The 16807-nt window shown below is 37.6% G+C and overlaps 1 protein-coding gene across 5 annotated transcripts in view; it reads left to right on the plus strand.

The window, feature by feature from the left end:
- Positions 1-13295, plus strand: part of LOC106875621 (uncharacterized) — a 21931-nt gene extending 8636 nt beyond the window's left edge. For 4 of the 5 annotated variants that reach the window (XM_052971531.1, XM_052971532.1, XM_014923840.2 and 1 more), the window contains one exon: positions 7660-13295. In XM_052971531.1, the coding sequence (XP_052827491.1) occupies positions 8293-13005 (4713 nt within the window). In that variant the 5' untranslated portion in view covers positions 7660-8292 and the 3' untranslated portion in view covers positions 13006-13295. Of the gene's footprint in view, positions 1-8; positions 139-7659 lie in introns of those variants that run through there. The other variant, XM_014923839.2, reaches the window with a different exon arrangement.
- The last annotated feature ends 3512 nt before the right edge of the window (positions 13296-16807 follow it).

Raw genomic sequence — 16807 nt, forward strand, 5'->3', positions numbered from 1 at the left:
TTTTTTTTGTCACTACTGCGAATGGACAGACAGTGTGAGCCTTTTAATATAAGATACCAGGCACATACACACACCGTCACCTTAGAACATAGTACCAAATAGATCGGAGCAAAGAGCCAGATGAGTAGTTTAGCCGAGGTAAGAATTAGTTTAGCCTTCGATAGGGAAACAAACTCCCATACCGTATAATTCTTCTCTCTTTTGAATTGTGTCTTTCATAGCTATACAAATACATACATACATTTCTCTCACTCCCTCTCTGTCTCTCTCTCTCGCACACACACACACACAGAAAAATTTGAATTAACAATCGAGAGGAAAACTATACTAACACCAAGATTCAAATTATATATATATATTATAAGACCATCTATTACATATATATTGTATTGTATCTCGGGCGGGTCAGCTGATGGTTCACTCCGTCGCTTCTCTGATTATTATTATTATTATTTTTTTTTTTTTTTTGTTAACCTGTATGTGTGTGCGATCCTTAAGGTGACAAGATCTTTTTTTTGCCACCTTGAAGGATCGATCGCACCTAAGGAAGAAACTCGGTGTGGCTGGCGATGATGGAGAAAAATCATCAGGTTGTTTATTTATCTTTTACTTGTTTCAGTCATTTGACTGCAGCCATGCTGGAGCACCGCCTCGAAGGATTTTAGTTGAACAGATCGACCCTAAGACTTGTTTTTTTTTTTAACTCTAGTACTTATTCTATCGGTTTCTTTAAACAACCAACACCAGTTGTCAAGCGTTGGTGGGGAACACACATACACACACACACATATATATATATATCAGGTTTCTTTCAGTTTCCGTCTACCAAATCCACTTACAAGGCTTTGGTCGGCCCGAGGTATGTAGTAGGAGACACTTGCCTAAGGTGCCACGCAGTGGGACTGAACCTAGAACCATGTGGTTGTGAAGAAAGCTTCCTACCACACAGCCACGCCTGCGCCTCTTACCGTCCCAGACGGTGGAACTCAAGGTAGAAAAAGCTATAAATAAAACAGTGTAAACATTAGTTTCGAATTTTGGCACAGGGCCGGGAAGTTCGAGGAAGCGAGTAAGTCGGTTTCCATGGACTCCAGTATTCAGTTGATACTTATTTTATCGACTCCGACAGGATGAAGGGCAAAGTCGATCTCAGTGGAATAGTAAAAAAAAATAAAAAATAAAAAAACCTTGGGTGGGAAACGTTGGACACGAACCCACATTTATATATGTGTGCACTTCTCTCCCCCCCTCTCTCTCACACACACATTCACTCATTGAGTTGCAGGAATGGTTCAATGCTGGATCAAATAATGTGTTGTCTAGTATTTCAAGTTTTATCCATCTGCATTAGTTCGGGGTTCAAATTGCATTCCATCCAAGGGTGGGGTGTATTTTTGCAACTATTTCCTCCTAAATAGAATTAATAACCGAGAGCCTATATGTACTACAGTTTAGCGAATTAATAATACACACACCCTCTCATCTAAATTCATAACTGTTTATCAATCGAAAATATTGTATTAATGTGTAATGTGTCATTCACGATAAAAGAGCGTCGGGCAAAGTGTCTCCAAGTCCTTAGTTATGTCCCTTTGCATTCTGGTTTCAAGTCCCACTGAAGCTAGCTTTACATTTTATTCTTCCGTGGTCGATAACATAAAGTAACAATACTGGGGTCATTTTAATCCATTTTTTCCCATCACCCTGTAGATTTATGTCCTAAGTTTTTTAAAGAATCCGAAGCGCAGCGAACAACGATCAGTGCAATATTTAAGTTACGTTTCTTTGGTCAACTCTGCTTTTTTGTCTATCTGGAATCGATCAAATCTATACCAGTTGAGTACTGAGGTCCGTGGTACAATGACTTTGTAGTTTGTCAGGACACTGCTTCTTTCAAATATAAATACTTCCCATCTTCCACCACAACCTTCTCTCACTCTTACTTCCTGTTTCCGTTGTGACTGTAATTCAAAGGGTCAGCCTTGTCACACTGTGTCACGCTGAATATCCCCGAGAACTACGTTAAGGGTACACGTGTCTGTGGAGTGCTCAGCCACTTGCACGTTAATTTCACTAGCAGGCTGTTCCGTTGATCGGATCAACTGGAACCCTCGACGTCGTAAGCGACGGAGTGTCAACAACAACAATTCCCTCTATTAACCTGAGCACTATATAAGATAAACTCATATGTATTGTTAAGGTGACAAGCTGCAGAATCTTTAGTATAGTGCACAAAATGCCTAGTGACATTTCTTCCTACTCTTTATGTCTTGAGGTCAACTTTACCTTTCATCCTTTCAAGATCAATGAAATAAGCGCTTGTTGATTTCTAGGGTTGGTGTCTCCCTCGAAATTTCGTCTTTGTGCCTATAGTAGAAAGAATTATTACTATCAAAATAACTTTATTATTAAACTGATGTTTGGAATAAAAAGTAACAAAGAATTTTGATAAGTTTTAACCCAGGGTTTCTCAACTGGGGTCCATATAAGATTATTGGGGTCCACGGATGCAATATAGTAAATTGGGGTCCGTGGTAATTTTTCAGGGGCCATGAAAAAATTTTGCTTCAGACCAGTAAAGTTCACATGTAATAAACTGGTTATACATTCACAATACACAAAATATTTTAACAATTTTTATACAAGTCCTAATAATATTTAATTATGAAAACACAATAGGATTTTCTAAACATCAAATGGCTATGGGAGTCCACCCAAGTAAAATAGGAATCAGAGGGTTCCATAGGTAAAAAATGGTTGAGAACCCTTGTTTTAACCGTTTAGCATGCAGTTTACTTTATCAAATATAATTTATTCACATTGCTTTGAATTAATCATGTACCATCTTACAGCTTCATGACTTCATCCTTGTGGCAAAATTTGAAACCGTTATTATTATTGTTGTTGATATTATTATTATTATTATTATTAGCAGCAGCAGCAGCGGTGAGCTAGCTGAACCATTAGCACATCAGACAAAATGCTTAGAGGCATTTCATCCATCTTTATGTTCTGAATTCAAATTCCACCGAGGTCAACCTTGCCTTTTATCCTTTCAATAAACTAGATACCAGTTCAGTAGTGGAGGTGAGGATCAATGTAATTAACTTATCCTCCGCCAAAATTTCAGGCCTTGTGTCTATAGTAGTAGGTAGAGCTATATCTTGCGATTAACAGACACATTTGTCCATTCCTACGCAAAATCAAAATCGTCATTGTCCCTATTGTAACTTCATAGCAAAATCCATACCGGCACTGAAATTACATTCATGTATCCGTCACAAATACAGCTTCTTTCATTTAACTGATCTTATCAAAGTTACTTCCCTTCACTTGTTCTTTATTTTTAAACTTTTCAAAATTTCTAGAGGGAGGTTTTTGTAGTTTTTTTCTTTGTTTTGCTATTTTCACCCTTTTTTTTTTGTCTCTTAATTTCTTTCGATAATCTCAGCCAATCGAAGTTATTCAATTGACTATTTTACATATGTCAAAGCCTATTGCATCTGTCAGACTGTTGACCTGCCAGTCATTCCTGTCACCACCATTAATAGTATCAGCAGCTGCTGCTGCTAAGAGAACCAGCAACAAAAATGTCTGCTCACCTGAGATTATTAGCTTGAATATATGTAACAGTTTTGTTATACACATTCAGGTAAATACAATGTGATGGCTAATGAAATTTGATACAGTGAACTGGTGAAAGAATGTTTCATGGGGAATAAGGGAATGGGATGTCTAGTTATTTATTCATTTTCCCCTTCTACTGTTTTTTCTCCCTTTTATTTTATTTTATTTTATTTTTTATTTTTTTAAGTGGTGACTGTGTGCAAGGATGAAATGTCATGCTGTTCCTCTTGTCACAACTTCAAATATATGAAATACTGAGGTAATAGCTGACTACCTGCTAGATCACATGACTAACAATCATATGGATTGAGATACTTCATCTTGCATTCAAGTCAGTATATAATATAAATAAAGCAAAAAATAAAGCCATACTAAACATGTAACCTTTCCCACGAAATTAGATATTACAACATACGCGCACACACAAATGAGCATATTTATATGTATGTACATACATATATATAAAAATGAGCATATATTATATAAATGAATATATATATATATATACACACACAGCATTAGGAAGGGCATCCAGCTGTAGAAACTTTGCCAAATCAGATTGGAGCCTGGTGTAGCCATCTGGTTTCACCAGTCCTCAGTCAAATCGTCCAACCCATGCTAGCATGGAAAGCGGACGTTAAACGACGACGACGACGACACACATACACACAGAGTCATGCAGGAAGTAAATAGACACCTTTAATTTTCAAAATCTTTTATTTAATATGCAAAGCAAACAATTGAAATGTAATTGATAGGTAGGACTACATACTTAAGTATTTAGTTGACATTCCCTTTGCAGTTTTTAATTCAGAAACTCTTTTTGGCATTGAACTGATGAGCTTTGTGATTGTCTCTTGTGGAATTTCTGCCCACTTTTCATGCAACAATCGAAACAATTCATCTTTAGATTTAGGTTTCTGCTGAGTTTTTCGTATAGCTTTATCTAATATGCTCCAAAGATTTTCAATTGGGTTCATGTCAGTAGATTGGCTCAGCCAAGGAAACGTTTTGATCCCATTTTCAGTCAGCCATTGGTTGATTCCTTTTCGCTGTGTGGCATGGAGCCCCATCTTCCATGAATAAAAACTCATTTTTCATTATGTTATCGTGTGAATACATCGGAAGTAGCCCTTGCTTAAGTATTTCAATGTATTTTTTAGAGTTTATTGTTCCAACACATTCGATCAGCTCAGAACGACCAATGCTGGTAACAGCTCCCCATACCATTACAGAGATACCGCCATGTTTTACAGTTGGTTGGAGTCGTTTCAAATCAAATTCATGATTGGGAAGCCTCCAGACCCAAACACGTCCACTGTCTGAAAATAATGCAAATCTGGATTCATCTGACAAAGACAATGACATTGCTTCTGTGAGAGGATGAATCAAACTACGTGATCAGATTATGATGTTCTCAGAGAAAGTTGTAGAACTATTGATGTGTGATTGAGTAGACCTAGATGAGCTACAGTTTGGCTTCTTGCTCAAAAGAGGTACCACAGATGCTATCTTCTTAGTGAGGCAACTAAAGGAGAAATACTTAGTTAAAAATAAACCATTATTCCTGGTTTTTGTTGATTTGGAGAGGGCCTTGAAAGAGTACTTAGTAATCTGATGGTCATTGAGGAAACTAGATGTAGATGAATGACTTGTGAGAGTTGTACAAACGATATACAATGATGCAGTGAGTAAAGTGAGAGTTGTCAATGATTTCAGTTACAGAATTTAGCATCCTTCTCCTTCCTGTTCTTCCTTCTCCTTTTCCCCCTTCTCCTTTTCCCTATCTCCTTGTTCTTCCTTTCTCCTTCTCCTGTTCTTTCTGTTCCTCTTCCTTTGCTGCCAACAACAACAACATCAATATTAGACACCAGTAGGACCTACATACAGCCATTTGATGTGCTATAAATAGAAGCCAAGTGTCTTAAGATTCACACTTACTCACTTAACAAAATGGGACAGGAAACATTGGATAATGTAGTCCACTACTCCTCTTTAAAAAAGAAGGGATGGTCATAGCTGAAATACCTTTGTTCATAGACCTGCTTGATTAGAGCTGGCCTAGGGTTATACACCAATACCAATAAAAAATATTTACATGTATGTATGTGTATGTGTGTGTATGTACACATGTAAGTTACAATTCCTCCAGTTTTCTTCCTCCCCTCTTTTCTGTCTATGTCTAATCTATCTTTCTGAAGAAGATTAAATACTCAAAATATTAAAGACATTTCCTGAGTGTCAAACTAGCACCAATTCTGTTTTGTCTTTGAATTTCTTCATCTCTCCTTTGTGTTGTATTTTTCATTACCTCTGCACCATCTTACATATAATCCTTTCTATTATAGGCGCAAGGCCTGAAATTTGGGGAAAGGGGGATAGTCGATTACATCGACCTCATTACTCAATTGGTACTTAATTTATTAACCCCAAAAGGATAAAAGGTAAAGTCGACCTTGGCAGAATTTGAACTCAGAATATAGCAACGGGTGAAATACCTCTAAGCATTTCGTCCAGAATGCTAACAATTCTTTTCTCCTCTAGGCACAAGGCCTGAAATTTTGGGGGAAGGGGCCACTCGATTAGATCGACCTCAGTACATGACTGGTACTTAATTTATCATCCCCAAAAGGATGAAAGACAAAGGCAACCTGGTGGGATTTGAACTCAGAACGTAAAGACAGACAAAATACCACTAAGCATTTCGCCCAGCGTGCTAATGTTTCTGCCAGCTCGCCGCCTTCCACCATCTTACATATAATAAAACGCAATGTGTCTCCTTGGCCACGCTGGGGAAAGAACAGTAATACAACTAATGGAGTGGATGTGGGTGACAGTCAGAGACACTAAACGCAGACCAACTGCATTCAAATGTTTTGCTCTGAAGATGTATATATTCTAGGGCCAACCAAAGGCCTGTGATTAGATTTGGTACATGAAAACTGAAAGAGCTCCGTATGTATGTATGCACACACACACACGTATATATATATATGTATTATTTATTTATTGCCCACAAGGGGCTAAACATAGAGGGGACAAGCAAAGACAGACAAAGGGATTAAGTCGATTACATCGACCCCAGTGCGTAACTGGTACTTAATTTATCGACCACGAAAGGATGAAAGGGAAAGTCGACCTCGGCGTATATATATATATATGTATGTGTGCCTATATGTACATGTACATTATGTGTGGGTGTGTGCAGGCACACACACATGCATTATGTGGACAATATTTTCAACCAAGACCTTAGAACCATATTTGATTCTTCAAGTGCTTCAATTCTGTTTATGTTCATATATTTTCCAGATTGCTGACATTTATTAATGGTTTTTTCCGTTGTGCTGATGAGCCATTTTCTATTATTTATAAAACATTGAATGGAAATCCTACATGATGTCAGTGCAGCTTGGTGTGACTCCAAAACACTGTAATTGCCATTTGGTATCATTAGGCTAAAATCAGCATAGTAAAATAGGGGCTTTTATATGCATACTCAAAATATTTCCTGTAAATGTACTTAAAGGTTTTATATATATATACATATATATATATATATATATATATATATATATATATATATATATATATATACTTGGCTGTGTGGTAAGTAGCTTGCTTACCAACCACATGGTTCCGGGTTCAGTCCCACTGCGTGGCACCTTGGGCGAGTGTCTTCTACTATAGCCTCAGGCCAACCAAAGCCTTGTGAGTGGATTTGGTACACGGAAAATGAAATAAGCCCGTCATATATATGTATATGTGTTTGTGTGTCTTTGTTTGTCCACCTAGCATTGCTTGACAACCGATGCTGGTGTGTTTATGTCCCCGTCACTTAGCGGTTCGGCAAAAGAGACCGATAGAATAAGTACTAGGCTTACAAAGAATAAGCACTGGGGTCGATTTGCTCGACTAAAGGTGGTGCTCCAGCATGGCCGCAGTCAAATGACTGAAACAAGTAAAAGAATAAAAGAGTATATGTATATTTATTTATTCTCTAATATCTTTCTTTTTTTTTCTTTTTTTCAGTCAGATTCCTTCTTATATTCTGGAGACATTGGATCCTGGAATTCTGATTGCAAGATGTCTGTTACTAATGTGATAATTTAAATGATGCAAGTTACCGTTATCCATCATCACTGTCAACATACACACAGTTTGAATATTCTTTTATTATATGCCAACTTCAGAATACAGAAGAAGTAAATAATAATAATAATAATAATAATAATAATAATTAGCTATAACCAAGCCTCATTGGCTGCATGGAGGTATTAGAGATTTTTAAACAAGCTATCAATATAATAAATTTTCCAACTTGATCCATCATCAATATGATTATTAAAGAAATTTTCAGGGTAAAATGGAACTATTTTTAAACAAAATCATATATTGAAAACAAATAATTTTAAAAGTTAAAAGATTTTATTTAATAAGGAAAACAGAGAAAGGAAACTTATGATTTTAAGATATAACTTTACCAAGATGAGAATTTATTGTCCATTTCACTTTCAGATTATCCCTTTGGGTTCATGCAGGTCCAGCCAAAATGTTTGGTTCATACTCTGATTTTTCAGGTCTTGATATAAGATCGATAGATCCCACATACTTCAACATCAACAAAAATAATAAAATTGAAGAAATCACTTCGATCTTGTTACCATGGATATGAACCAAATTGATACAAGATTGTTCTCTGAAATGGAAGAATCTTCATTCGAGTCTGTTTCTATTTATGATGAAGCTCCTCAGTTGGTCACCTCTGACACAGACCTGGCAGTTCAGTCAGTATCCTCTGACGTATCATTAACAAACTTCTTTCAGGAAACGCCAGCATCAGCTGCAACTGAACTACCATCATCCATATTGTCATCATCTTCATCTTCATCATCATCATCATCATCATCATCATCTTCCTCATCATTAACAACAGCAACACCTTCATTGTCATTGTCATCTTCCAACCAACAACCTCAGTCCCAAGCTTCACCTTCTATTATGATTGTTGATGAAGAGCCTCTTGATACTCTACAAATTACCTCGGAGACACCTTCTAAGAACACTAATGCCATTAGTGTTACGTTTTCAAAGCCAGTTCAAAGCAATGAGAATCCTTCTGCGTCTCAGCAAAACCTAACCAATGTTTCCAGTCTTCCGGATCAACAACAGGTTTACCATTCCACCGAGGCAACGAATGTTATTGCTGATGCAGCACCTTTACCCTCAGTTGTAAACGGAGGAAGCATTCAACCAGAGAAATCAGAGAAAAACTCTGAACCATCCCCTAATGGGGTTTCTCTGTCAAAGATTGATAAGCCATTCAAATGCGAGTACTGTAAGAAGATGTTTTCTCAGGCCTGTCACCTTACTCAACACATTCGAACTCACACAGGAGAGAGGCCTTTTAAATGTGACTACTGCCAGAAGGCTTTCACTCTGCGTGGTGACCTCAACCGGCACATTCGCATTCACACAGGAGAGAGACCGTTTCATTGTCCACAATGTCCGAAAGCGTTCACACTCCGTGGTGACTTGACTCGGCATGTCAAGATACACTTAGGTACAGATAAGCTATTCAAGTGCAACAAATGTGAGAAGCGCTTTACCAGTCTTCGCACTCTCTCGATGCATTGCCGGAATGTTCATTTTGAAGAGAAACGCTATCGATGCAAATACTGTTCTGATTCATTTCCTGCTCTGAGTCATCTAATAAAACACATGAGACTCCACTCACTGAGTCACGGAGACGTTTCTGCAAACAAGGTGTATTCCACAGGTGAGGTAGGCTTGAACAAGCCACTGAAGATTAGAAGAAGCAATGTAGTTCGCAACTTGGTGAATAACCAAGCTTTATCTCAGGAACAGAACAAAAAAGTTCTGCAAAACTCTTCAGCATGGTTTAACAACCAGTCAAGGGATTTAACCAATAGGCAGGGAAGCAAGTATAATTTGGACAAGTCTCTTGTGCCCACCACTTATTTCTCAACACCTCAATGTCGAAACGTCTTAGATAAGGAACTTAAAAACATTTCAAAAAACCAGCACTTAAGCAATAAAAGCAGCAAACGCTCATTTGCAGAACAACAGGATGCTGCAGCTAAAATGCTCAAGCGGTCCGAAGTTGAAGAAGTGGTCATTCTTGATGATGACCCAATAGAAGATGGCTTATCAGTCAATCAGTGCAAAGATAGGAGTAAAGACAGATCAAAGGTGTCAGGTGGAAACAGTAAGGTGCATTTGCCAATTAAAACAATTCGCAGTCAGGAACATGGAATAAAAAGAGATTCCAAGAGATTACTGATTCACAGTCGAAACTTCTTGAAGTCAAACTATTCCTCAGCCCCAAAAAAAGACCATGTCCGAAAACAGTTCCAGTTCTTTGTAAATAGCAGCAGGAATTCCATTGTTGGAAGAAGTCGGCTAGGTGTTCTTGATAAGGATGTACGGACATCCAGTGATGGCCGAGTGGCGTCAAAAAGTATTGCAATACAAACTGAAAGAGATATAGATGAGAAAAAAATGGAATTTATCCGGAATAATATTGAAAGTGCTGATCTGAAGCATGTTGCCGTGCATTGCCGCACAAAGACTGGTCAGTGGCTATTTTACTGTGAGAAGTGTAATGAGCTATCCATGAATATTGACTTCAACACATTTTCATTACTGAACTTAGCTCACCCACCAGATCCAGTAGGTAACTTAGATCATTCTCATAACCCCGTTTCTACTGCTCCCAAAACAAATGAATTGGGGAGAGAGAGGTCTGATGTCTCGAATTATGATACTTTAGATCTGAACACTGGGAAAAGTAATACCAGGAGATTATCATTAGAAAAGGAACAAACCCGAATCAGTAACAAACCAAATGTTTTGAGCAACCGAAGAAAGAACAACATGCCATCAAAGACATTCTCTTGTGACCAATGTCCTCTGCAGTTCGTTGGATCTGCTGAACTGGTCAACCACTTGAAAACTCACACAAGTCAGAACAAGCCAGATATTTATTCATCAAGCAGCAATTTGACTGAAGCGATTAAGAAAAACAGAGAACTAATCCAGATTCTCAATGGTTATTGTGATCAGTCAGAATTTGATGACCAATTCATTAACAGAAATCTGACCTTTGACCTTACAAACAGTCAGAAGTTTTCATCTGAACTAAATGATTCTCAGTTCAGTTCCAGTTTTGCAGAAAACCTTTCCCATAGTGACCAGTTTGTTAATCTTGATAGCTATTGTGGCAATAACGAAGACATGGTGCTTCTTGAAGAGATTTCCACAACCAACACCAACACCAACAACAACAACAACAGCAGCAGCAACAATAACAACAGTATTGAAATGAACTCAGTCATAGATGTTGGTAGTCAAGACAGGCTTGGAGTAAATTCTCGCAACAAAACCTCAAACTCCATCAGTAACTTTGATGTAAAATTGTCCCTAGTAAATGATTGTTCAGAACTTTCTCAGGGTAACTTCAAAAATGACAGTGGCGCTTTCCTAACTGTAGACAAATCTCAAGAACTTTCTCGAAATGATATCCTGGCATCAAGAAAAGACCAGTGTGATAAAGACATCAACTTCATGACACACAATGTAAATTTTGATGGCCAAGCGGGAGCAACTTATATAGAAGAGAATGCTTACACAAGCAGTCAGTCAGTGAACCAACGAAGCACAACATCATCGACATCATTAGCAACAGCAACACAAAATGAAATCATTAATGACATTACTGTAGATCTGAATAAATTTCCAGTGACAAGTGAATCCAGTACTGACCTGCAGCAAAACTTCTTTTGTATTGACCAATCTGAAAGTGACCATGATTCACCTCTTGTCATAACATCTGTATCTTCAGGAAACCTTCCTAATGCAGAAGACTCAGCCAGCTCTGGACATTCTCTGTACACCTGTGAGTTTTGTAAGGTTAATTATTTAACCGTTGACAATTTTGTTAACCACATGTCAGTGCATGAAGATAAAAGATTGTTTAAGTGTATGATATGCCATATCTACTTCTCCACTGTTGATTCATTCACAACCCACTTCAGAAGACACACACCCAGACCAAATTTGAAATCAAACTCTTCTGTTAAAATCGATAATTTGGAGAAAAGTTTTCAGAAGCAAACAGAAACAAACTTGGAGACTGCAGGCCAACAAAATTCCCAGAACAAAACCTCCAAGCAGTTCAGCAGGGATGGCTTATTTCAATGTAAAATCTGTAGTAAGCAATTTGATAATTACAGCAGTTTGGAGGCCCATCTGAAGAACCATACTGAACAAAGATCCCTTCCAAGTTCTGATTTGATGACAACTTCTAGTTTGAGAAGTAGTAAAGACTTGAGCCCAGATATCCAAAGATCAGAAGCTTCCTCAGAAAAGGCCCAGTCACTTGCTATAGTTAACCAGTTTCAATGTGATCAGTGCTTGTCTACATTTCAGCATAAAAATGATTTTATTTCTCATTTGAAAACCCACATTGAGAATTTGGAGTTAGCATATAACCAGACTGAGGAGGCAAACAGTTTTCAAAATGTGGACACTTTGTATTTTATTGAGAAATGTAAAGAAGAATACACAGAACCTACTCAAACAGATCCTTTAAACTGTAAAGAGCTCAAACCTGCCACAAGTCAGGAGAGTTCTTTGAGTACCGCATCTACTTTAGCTAACAGTGTTGCTGCTACGAACAGCCCTTACTTGTGCAATGTTTGTAATCAGTCATTTGTTGAGCGTCTGCATCTTGTTAAGCATTTAATCACACACATTGGAAATAAACAGGTACTGAACAGCAGTTTAAGAAACCTAGACAGTTCACCAGTGACTATTGAAAATGTAACTCAGGTACAGAACGACAAATTGTACAGTTGTAAACACTGCAACAAAGTGTTTACTCATATGCACCAACTACTGAAACATATGGCTGTGCACAGAAAAACCAAGTCTTTTGTCTGTCGCTTTTGCCAAAAGGAAATAACACTCTACAAAGACTTCATCAACCATCTGAAAATTCACACAGGACCTTTGCAGTGTCCTGTTTGTCGAAAAACATTTTTACATTCGAGCCTTCTCAAATCACACGTTCTAACTCACAACATTGAGAAAGCATTTGCTTGTCAGTACTGTGATAAATCTTTTGCCCAATCATGTCACTTAACACAGCATATACGCACACACACGGGAGAAAAACCATTTGCTTGTTCATATTGCCATAAAGCTTTCTCGCTGCGTGGCGACTTGAATCGACATATTCGTACACACACTGGCGAGAAACCATACAAATGCACACTGTGTGAGAAAGCTTTTGCATTAAAGGGAGACTTAACCCGACACAAAAACACTCACAAAGCTGAAATCATATTAACATGATAAACACTTAATTTTGCTACACCATACCATATATGGCAGGAATTTTAAAAATTTTATGAAACAAAAAAAATTTTGCAGTCTATTTATTTTTCTTCAAAAAAATTTTTTTCTTTCCTTTGTTGCTTGCCAGTTTAGAGCAAGAAATTAGTTTTTGTAGATTTCTTGACGGGTATATAACATGACTCTTGTGTTTAGGAATTGAAACAGTGCTCACTTACTTCTTGAGGGTTAACTCTGTTCAAACCAAATACAAAGAGGTAAATTGCAAATATATATATATTTAAACCTTTCACTTGTTCTTTTTCTTCATTTGTGTGTGTTTGTGTGTATATTTTTCTGTTATTTTAAAATTTACTTTGTTCAGATTTTTTTTTAACCCAACTACAATTATTGTGTCACCAAAACTACAATCTTGGTCTGACAGTGGAAATGGAAGTGAAATAATCTATTTCTGACATCTGGTTTGTTGATGTAAGGAAACCAAGTTTCTGGAATTTCTCATTAAAAAGCACTGGTGATGGTGTGACATAAAAAGCACCCATTTACACTGTAAAGTGGCTTGCTTTACAAAAGGCATCCAGCCATAGAAACCAAGCCAAAACAGACAATGGAACCTGGTCTTGCCAGTTCCTGTCAAGCCATCCAACCCATGCCAGTATGGAAAATGTTGATGATATATATATATATATATATATATATATAATATATCATATATTATAATTCCTTCATATATAACTATAGGACACTGTAGTCTTTTAAAATTTTCAAACATTAGTTTATGACGTGTTGCATGTTGCCATTTGATATAACAAGTGATGCACAATACTGCAGCTGTTGCAGTTTTTGCACATAGGGTGTCTGTTGTTCAAAGAACATATTAATTCTTTTTTTTTTTTCAAAGTGGTTTTTGTTATGTTAAATAGCAGGGATCTATCTTCTGGAAAATTGATTGTTTTTATTGTTTTCTAATGATATATATGTATTTGTTTTTAAAAGCTGCATTTTTGTGCATTATTATGGCAGTACAATGAGAAATATTTGCTAATGTGAGTTTTTTTTTTTTTTGCAATAGGTAAATAGACACAAGTATTGGGATTCTGATCAACACATTTTAACACGCCTCTCCACTTGTTGCCATCATTTGGCTTCTCTTTTATCCATCCACCCATTATTCATGATAAAGTCATAGTAGTAGAGTCCTCAAGCATCTTCCCCATAGAGTTCCATCAGAAGCAACCATCATTAGACTTTCCTGCTGGATTCCCAAGTTTGACTAGCTGAGATTGTGGATATTATCCATCCATCTTGTCTTTTGTCTACTCTTTTAGCTCAACTTGAAGAATTCATCGTGATTCTTTCCTGTGACATTTTAATCACATGTCTGTACTGCTGGACCTGTGACCTTTTAATGTGGTGATGCAGTGACTCGACCTGGAGAAACTCTCTGATCTTCAAGTTATGCACCCTGTCAAGTAATGATCCTTCAGAGGAACTCCATTTTGGCTACTTGTATTCATAATTTTACTCGACAATTACCCAACATTCATGACCATAGGTGAGGATAGACATGAAAACTGAACAGTTTCCCTCTTCTGAAGACTCCTACTTGTATTTTTTTAATACTTTTTCACTCAACCATTATTCTTTTTGTGCTTCACATCCCTATACTGTTACTATCATCTCTCTCATACACTTTACAAATACTTCTGGTGCCTAACTTTTCTCTCAGTACACTTGTGCTGGCTGACATTACATATCCATCAAAGTTTGCTCACCTCATTTCTTTCAAGCTTTCCAATATCCTCCACATTCATCACCCTTGCCATGTTAAGCCTCATACAATCCGTTCTTTCATTTGGAGAGTGAGCACTTTCCTGTCAACAAAGATCATAATTGTCTGAATTTTACCTTCCTTTCTTTGTTTCAGTTTCCGTCTAGCAAATTCACTCACAAGGCTTTGGTCAGCCAGGGGCTTTATTCCAAGGTGTCACAGTGAGACGATGTGATTCACACACTCACACCTGTACACTCTTCTGGGCAATTCAAGTTTCATTTTTCAGGAGCTCTTCCTGATAATTACTCTTGTGTATCTGTTTCAAATGAAATCTCTCTTCTGTCAGCCTAAGATCCTACATCATCTTTTGTGTACTCCTTTTATGCATATTGAGCATTGCTACTTCCCCGTTGGTTGTTTTGTTTTATTTTTCTGCTAACACTTCTCCATTTACTAAATTAACCTTTACTACTCTTAACTCTAGATTTTGTTTCTACCTTTGGAACTTTTCAACTGATTCAGCTATGAGTGTACATGAGTTCTCACCAACAACCAGTTTTGAACTCTTCTCTTATGGCTTGGAGAAGTATATAAAAATGAGTGGACTGAGTCCTAATGGACACATTCTTGCACACTAAATTCCATTCTGAGCCTCATTACTCGCTTCCACTTTGCTAACAACAGCTCTGACCCATATTTACACAACTTCCACAAACCATTCCTTTCTGCCCAAGCTCCATTTTGTCTGTATTGGCATGGTTTCTATGACTGGATGCCCTTCCTAATGCCAACCACTTTATAGAGTGTGCTTTTTACATGGCACTGGCATGGGTGCTTCTATGGTGTACATGGCACCAGCACATGTATAAATATATATAGAGATGCATATGAATGAGGACAGTTGCATCAAGAGGAACCGATCTCTAATTGTGGGGTGGGTAGACCCAGGAAGATGTGGGACAAAGTGGTGAGAAAAGACCTACAAATGTTGGGACTCACAGAGTAGGGGCAGGGGACCAAGACTGCTGGCGGTTTGTTGTGCTTGGAAAGATACGTCAAGCTAAGTAAAAGTGTGGTTACCCTTGCAACCCTCTCCAGCTGACCGTCTCTAATTGTACTGCACAAAAGTACCCAGTACACTCTATAAAGTGGTTGGTGTTAACAAGGGCATCCAGTTGTAGAAACCATGTCAAAACAGACATGGAGCCTGAACAGCCCTTCAACTGGTCGGCTCCTGTCAAACTGTCCAACCCATGTTAGCATGATGATGATATATATTTATGTCTAGCAAATTCACTCACAAGGCTTTGGTCAGCCAGAGGCTTTATTCCAAGGTGTTACACAGTGAGATGATGTGATTAGGAAGCAAGCTTCTTAATCACACACCTATGCCTGTACCTAATATGTAAGCTAGAATTTATTCAATCCAACAAAAATTACTGAAAACACCCCACCACCATCGCTTCATAGTAGGGGGACATGAACCATAAAGCTGGTGATAGTGCAGCCACATCTTATGAAAGTTAATGCAGAGGTTGGATTTCGGTAAAATAAGTACCAGTAATATATTATTGATTATTGTGATATAGTGGCTAAAATGCTTTATACCATTTATTCTGCATTGCTTTATATCTTGAATTCATAGAAAATCTGCTTCAATAAACACTGTCCTACCTATGCAAGCATGGAAAAGTGGATGTTAAAACAGTTATAATGATGATGGATGAGATGTTTCGTGGCATTTGTTTTAGTTCTTTGTGTTCTGACAGCAATGACACTGTTGTTATGCTGTGCCAGTCCAAGTTGGTGGCCTTTTCCTTGGATAAACATTTGTGGTGTGGAGAGAGGAGACTTGCCTACTTAGGTAACTGTTAGTCTTTCTCAAAATGTCTTGTCCAAGCCTACACATACTGAAGCAATGGAATAATCAACCTTGATCAATAGACGCTCCACATACCACTACATTTTACCAAATTGAGCAGTTGAACCATGCCATTCCTACCAAAATTGAATAATTCTAACAAAAAA

Source organism: Octopus bimaculoides, chromosome 11, assembly GCF_001194135.2.
Source record: "Octopus bimaculoides isolate UCB-OBI-ISO-001 chromosome 11, ASM119413v2, whole genome shotgun sequence".
Classification (NCBI taxonomy): domain Eukaryota; kingdom Metazoa; phylum Mollusca; class Cephalopoda; order Octopoda; family Octopodidae; genus Octopus; species Octopus bimaculoides.